This window comes from Rhagoletis zephyria, unplaced genomic scaffold (genome assembly GCF_001687245.7).
Source record: "Rhagoletis zephyria isolate East Lansing unplaced genomic scaffold, Rhagoletis_zephyria_1.1 Rzeph_scaffold_00778, whole genome shotgun sequence".
Classification (NCBI taxonomy): domain Eukaryota; kingdom Metazoa; phylum Arthropoda; class Insecta; order Diptera; family Tephritidae; genus Rhagoletis; species Rhagoletis zephyria.
Genome location: NW_016157862.1, coordinates 162,356 through 169,538, shown reverse-complemented (window position 1 = coordinate 169,538; position 7,183 = coordinate 162,356). Strand labels below are relative to the sequence as shown.

At 39.4% G+C, this 7,183-nt stretch overlaps 1 protein-coding gene across 1 annotated transcript; it reads left to right on the top strand.

Moving 5' to 3' along the window:
• Positions 1-5,247: 5,247 nt before the first annotated feature.
• On the top strand, positions 5,248-6,936 carry LOC108361508 (uncharacterized). The gene has a single exon (XM_017614136.1). The coding sequence runs from the start codon at positions 5,248-5,250 to the stop codon at positions 6,934-6,936; it is 1,689 nt and encodes a 562-aa protein (XP_017469625.1).
• Positions 6,937-7,183: the final 247 nt, after the last annotated feature.

Genomic DNA, 7,183 nt, shown 5'->3' with positions numbered 1-7,183 from the left:
ACACGTTACCACTAAAAGCGATTACCGATTTTTTGCTGGGAAGTATGTACATATGTATCTATGTATATTTTACTACTACCACCATCGAGCGACAGGGAATTAATGCATGAATAACTTTCATCAAAAAGCTAATAACAACAAGCAATTTCCAAAATGATCCAATGATCGGATTTAAACCAAATTAGTATGGACCCACCTGTGAAGTAATACCATTCCTTTAAAAAAAATTATAGAAATCGGTTAACGTGGTCCAAAGTTATGCGGCAACATACATAAAAAAATAATAATAATAATAAAAGAAATACTCCGACGAGTTGATAACCTTCTCCTTTTTGTGAAGTCGTTAAAACTAGGATGAAAAAGTGTCAATTTCATACAATGCAGAAAATTTAAGAAAAAAGTAAATAATTGGAAATTTTTATAAAATCAAAAATCGTGCATACATATCTACATATGTATGTACATATGTACGTATGTATGTTTTAAAATCGCTTAACAGCAACATTTTTTAAAGCACACCAAATTGCTACAAAAAAATAATAAATGGTAGAACACAAAACTCGGTACGAGAATCGGGACAAGCAACAGTGGCTGTATACACACATATATTTATAACACATAACAATGCAAGCTAATACGCCGCAAGCAACTTGCATCTTCGCCCTGCCCTACTCGCTGGCATGCAAATCTCTGGCAACATCAGTCGCTTGAATGTTTATTGAAAAAAATAAATAAATATGAGAAATGTGCGCTGCCAACGAACAGAAATCGAAAGAAGCAAAATATACTGCTGAGCAGGAAATGTATCAGGATGTGCTGAAGCAGCTATTTAATTTGAGAAGTAGCAAAATTATAACCAAAATAAAAAAAGCAAATATCTTCAACATGGACACAACAGCTGCGCGCAAGTGACTTATGCGGTGGCAAAAGATTTATTTTCACGCATATTTTTCGGTAGCATTAGATTCAGCAGCAAATAAGCTTTATTTTCATAGATGGAAAAAAAGAGATACGAAATTTAAAAAAGGTAAAAAAAAATTATTTAAATCTCTTCTAAAGTGTCTATGCTGGCGTGTTAAAATGCTAATTTCAAATAATAAGTAAAAAATAAAATCTATTACTGTATATTTTGCACACCGTAATTCTCATTTTCTCATTTTATGAAAATTTTGCTAGCACAGGAATTAACAGAGTAAACACGAGAAATACTCATGCATAGACAATTATTTATTCAAAAGCACGAATACGTTATGCGTACGCAAAGCTCTTGCATTGCTAAAAATCAGCCAGAGTGTCCACTAAATATTACTTTGGTTACACACAAAGTTTTGACCAAACACCAGACAGACAGTCTTAAACCTCTGGGCATTTGCACGTATGCAGCTGCAGAGTAACAAATATTTAAATGCAGATTTATGGCTTTCAAGTTTTTTAGTATGAAGGCAACAAAATATATGTAAAACCAAGTAAGAAATTTTTGGTGTATTGTCTTATAAAATTTTAGCAGAGTACCTGGCGTACTTCGGGCTGTTAAAAAATTGTATGCTTATGGCAAGGTAATGATATCGGTGGCTACAATCGGCTTCATTAAACCCTTGTGTTAGGTTGAAGGGACTGCCTGCATCCAGCATTAGAGAGAAGCACACGTAGGCAAAGCTATCCTATTGTAAAGTTTGAGGGCTGTTTTCGTTCCCGTCCAATCACCGCCACTCCTGCACTTTTGCCCACCACCTAACCCAGGAGATTTAAAGGGTTGGAAGGAACTAGTAGCTTTCTTCCCCTTACTTGTGTGCCTATTAAATGGAGTCCTAGACTATGTACCAAAGTGCTCGGTTCTGCGGTACAAACTGGGAAGTGATTACTAGTGAAAATTCCGGGTATTTTTTCCCAAGACATGGTTCACTCGGCTTCCTTATATAACTAAGAGAGTGAACACTTTGGCAAAACATTCCAAAACTGGTGGTTGCCTTCCTGCTCTCCTTCCTTAAGAAGGCGATTTCTTCACACCACCAGTGTGGCTTCTTTTTACCCTTCGGAACTATAAAGCGACAGCAGATAAAAATCCAGCCTTAATAATGTGCTTAACTGCTGCTCCAATGTGATCCTTTTAATCTTACTTAAATAGGAGGGCCGATAGTAATTTTCTGTAATGCTATTAAATTATAACCTACATTTATCCAATTTTAACTGGAGAGTTCCGGTAATCGACGAAGAGATATCTTACTGCCTGATTCGTTTCAGCATCCAGCATTGAGGTGTTAAATTCTAACTGACTTCCGACAGGGACGCATGTGGTCTCTTCAGATTTCGAAGGGGTGGGTAGATTCCAGCTCCCCTTTATCGGACGGATTGACTACGTGAGACAGGATCTGCACTTTGGCACGCACGTTGAAGCCGCTATAGAGGTCGAAACTGGCCAGACGGTATGAATAGTGCTCGGAAGGTAAATGTCTATACAGACGGGTCGAAGATGTAGAAGGGCGTAGGTGCCTAGATACTGAGCAGTGGCCTAAAAAACAAACAGTTAAATCTTTATATCTACAGTAATGCTACTATCGCACAGCACTACCTCATGAAGTTTGGCGGTTTGAAGAATCTTTTCTTCAAAACTTTGCAGTCGAGTTTTCAATTCCATTTGGTCCTTCAATGCAGAATATATATGTATCTGTATCAAAAATGTCGAGTGCTGCGCTTTCCCAAAGTCAAAGCAACGCGAATNAGTACAGAACATCTCTGGAGTTGGAACATGCTAGTACTGGTACATGCTGCACTGGGTTCCGGGGCGCACGGGCTTCACGGGCAACGTGGAGGCTGATAGGCTTACCAAATAAGGCGCCCAGTCGAAAGCTATGCTTATATAGAAAGTACCGATTTCTCCACAATCGATTGAACGGAAACTCGACCTTTCCATTCCTTTTCATGGCAGAAAAACAATCGGAGGTATGCCATTGCCTGCCGAGGGCGACCACTATTCGAAAAGGGCCAAAACCCTGGACCTAATGAATAGTAGTGCGTACCTCTAATCACTTGACTACGTTGGTTGCCCGTAAAGCGCATATGACATAAAGGTCACGAATTTTCTACTGGTGGGTCTTCTAACGGACTGGAAAGTGTTCCAGTTTGCCAAGAGGTTTGCGCCATTTCTCGTGGTACTTAATGATTAGTTGCCTAAAGTCGTAGTTTATCTAGTATAGCTATGGACTTTAGTTATCTCTGCGAAACCAGCTAGCTCCCTCTAGTTCTGCTCCCCGGGAACGACATTCATAAAGTAGTGGTTTTCTAAAGAAACTATAACTATACACAGCAAGGCGAAGAAGAAGAAATACGGGCATGAAGAAGTACGTACAGGTAACTACAGGTGGTACACAGAGGCTATAAACTCCTGAGCGGATAGAAGCAGGTATTTATGACCCTAGACTGAAGCTTACGGTGTCACTGGGAACCCTCCCCATCACCTTTCAGGCGGAAGTCTACTCCAACAGTCTGTGTGTGGTACAATCTCAAAAGAAACAGCATACTCATAGGCCTTCCTAAGCAGAAACTAAGTAATCAGTACTTAGGTATTTTGGCAGGCCACTGCAGGTTAAGAGGGCACTTGTATAACCTAGGAATCTAGTCTAGTTAACTATGTCGCTTGTGTGACGCTACCAAGAAGACTCCATTACAAATCCTTATGGTAGGAGGGAGAGGAGCAAAGGGCATTTTTGGCCCAGATATGACCACATACACTTTCTACTCCCGGTATTATTTCTGAAAATTCTGCAGTCTCCAGGGCTATTTGAGGTACTGTGATGAGCTGAGGGCACAATAGGTCTAATGGTCGCGGTGATTTATTCAACTATCTATCCATCTATCTAGCCTAACCTCTGCAAACCAAGGAAGTTTCTTAGTCAACCTAATTGTATGCTACATATTCAGGCGTAAAATTTCGTAATTCAGTGCAAAAGAGAGTTGATTACTAGACACATGACACTCGTGCCTTACATTGAAAAATCGTAATCTGAAAGATTTTGCATATCTTCTTTAAGAATCTTTTCTTCAAAACTTTGCAGTCGAGTTTTCAATTCCATTTGGTCCTTCAATGCAGAATATATATGTATCTATATCAAAAATGTCGAGTGCTGCGCTTTCCCAAAGTCAAAGCAACGCGAATTGAAATGAAAATCTGCTCTTAACACCCGCTGAGTGTTTATCCTGGCGCATTTCATTTCCACGTTTTAGACATCGTTGCCCACCGCCGATCAGTGCAACATTATTACTCCTAGCGCGTTCTTATTGTCTGCTAGTGGATTTATGTATTTTTCTGTCGCTCCGTCTGTCTGTCTGCAAAGTATTACATAGTTTCTGCATGCGTGCGTGGGTGCGGGCGTGAGTCGAAGTAATTGTGCATGGCGCTTTTGTGTGCTGCCAAGTGTTGAAATAGGATTAAAATGCTGGCATTATCAGCGCTCGCATATAAATATGAATGCATATCGTTTTTTTTTTTTACTTCTTACAGTGAGGTGTAAAATTATTCATAAATGCTGGAGGTATGTTGACAGTCTTTTGTTTCAACGTGGGTAGAGGAGAGAATTAGTCGTCGTGCGAAGACAATGAGCGTAGAATTGAGGGTATAAGGAAACCCAGCGCTTGGATGTAGGAACATGTACATATGTACTGATAAAAGAGATAAATTATTAAAGCTCTAAATATATTTGTACAGTGCAAACAAATTAGGAGGAAAAGTTGATTAATGCAATAAGTGGAAGGTGTAGAAATGTAGTGTACTATTTTNATGATAAAAGAGATAAATTATTAAAGCTCTAAATATATTTGTACAGTGCAAACAAATTAGGAGGAAAAGTGTAATGAAAAAAATCCGAATCAGAGTTGATTAATGCAATAAGTGGAAGGTGTAGAAATGTAGTGTACTATTTTATATGTGCTAGCATTTATTCTTAGCAAGACTTTCACTTTAGTTGTAATTGTTTTTAATGCATTATTAATCAGCCAAAAAATAGTATAAAATTATTTTCGTAAATTATGGAAAATTATGTTTACTTAGAATAGTCGCATAGCGCAATCAGCCATTAGAAATTCCATTGTACACAAATTACTCCCAAGGGACTTCAAGCAACAAACTTATTTAAATACCAAAATATGTTCAAGAATCGTCACTTACTTGTAAGTGGCTTTTGAATACGCCGCAAAATGCGTATAAACCTGCTTTTACTTAGTTATTTAATATTATTCACTTTAGTACTAAAAATGTGCGCCGCCGAATTGAAAGCACTAATCGAGACACTCATAGTAGGTATCGGTGCCAACACTTGCCTCTACTACAACTTCGATGGCAATGCGAGTATTGAGCTAAGTGAAATTTGGCAACATCGCATCGCACAAATTTCGCTCACCCATCAACCTAGCGCACCGTTACATGAACACTTTTACTCAACTATACTAAGCGTGGTACAACTCAACTCAGCGCCGCTTGAAGAGCAATTAAATAACTTCAAATTTGCCATGCAGCGTTGGCATAGCCGTGATGTACTATTTTTGGCAATGAAAATTGGCAACAATGTTTCGTCGTCGATATCAGCGCCAACAGCGTACTCACTTTTCGTTTGGTGCTGGCGCAATGGCTTCTACAACGTGCTACTCACCGATGCCCAAGCTAATGAACTACTTACATACGCACCATTTCCGACTGTCCGCTTGCGGCATACATCACTAAGCGCCTACTTAGCCAAGCGCGATAGCTGGTCGAATTTCCATGGCTATAGCATACGCGTAATTTTGGGCACTCAACCGCCACGCGCTCTAGTCTACAGGGACGCACATGGCATGCAGCGTATTTCCGGTTTGTTACCGCTTATAATTAAGCTCTTTGCTGAGCGCTATAACGCAACGCTACACTTTACCGTTCATCCAAATCCAAACTATGATTTCATGCAGTGTATACCGGAGGTGCTCGCTGGTGTATATGACATTTGCGCCGATAATGGCTACTACAGTACTTATGGTAAGCCGCATAGCAAACCGCTTTACTTAGTGGCCGCCTATTTTGCAGTGCGTTTTCCGCAGCCGTTAGCAAAATTTCGTTACTTCTTGTCGCCATTTCAAGCTTCTACCTGGTGTGTGCTTGTCGCTGCTATCGCTTACGTTACGCTGCTATTGGCTTTGATTAATTGGCGAGAACGTGGTTATTGGAATGTTGGGCAATATCTTCTAGATGTAATTAGCAGTTTTATTCTCTCTACTGTTCATCCAAATCTATTTGAGTCGCATCGCGGCAAATTCATTTTCATACTACTCACCATTGTTGGGTTCATCGTAGCTGAATATTACTTGGCTTTTCTCTCCAGTCTGCTCAGCACGGATCTCTATGAGTGTCCAATAAATACAGTAGAGCAACTCATAGCCAACAATATCAGCATACTCTCTGTCTATGCCTACCAAAGTATAGTAGACAAATATCTAGAGTATCCAGAACTGATGTCGCATATTAAATATCTCCCAAATGGCGTAGTGAAGCTACACCGCGATCAGCTGGATCCCAGCTATGCTTATATAAATGTGTTCGATATATGGCAGCTTTTGTTTTATCAACAAAAATTTTTGTTGCGTCCACGTTTAAAGCTGCTGGAGAAGCCGCTTACTACGCATCTCAGCGGTATGCCGTTGCCTGATTATTGGCCATTTGAGAAGATTTTCAATCGTCATGTACAGCAGTTATTCGAATTGGGATTTCATCACTACTTCATGCAGGTAACCATCGAAGATGCAGTCAAAGCGGGATTCTTAACACTCTTCAAGACGGAGTGGCACGAGGCAGTGGCACTTAACTTGTCCGATTTTGAAATGCCAGCAATTTTACTGATCGCCGGGTATTTGATAGCGTTTGTGGTATTTGTGATTGAAGTGATTTGGCAGAAGATTTTAAAGAAGTGCGAATGACTTATTGTTTTGTGTAAAATGTGTGCAACACTTAAGTTTGAAAAGCTCATTAAAAGGGTATTTTATGTATTTTAAGTTAAAAGTTATCGATATATATATATCGGTTTGGCTATCATTAAATTTATCGATATCTATAGTTTTTTACTTAACCCTATAACGATCGCTGTACAGTAGTAGAACGATATTTTGTGTGTTTTATTTGCTTTTAAGCTTAAAGTTAACAGTACATTTATCGACTTTGCTCTGG

Bases quoted from the DNA above. Each gene is read 5' to 3' on its own strand.
- LOC108361508 (XM_017614136.1), top strand. From the start codon at position 5,248: ATGTGCGCCGCCGAATTGAAAGCACTAATCGAGACACTCATAGTAGGT.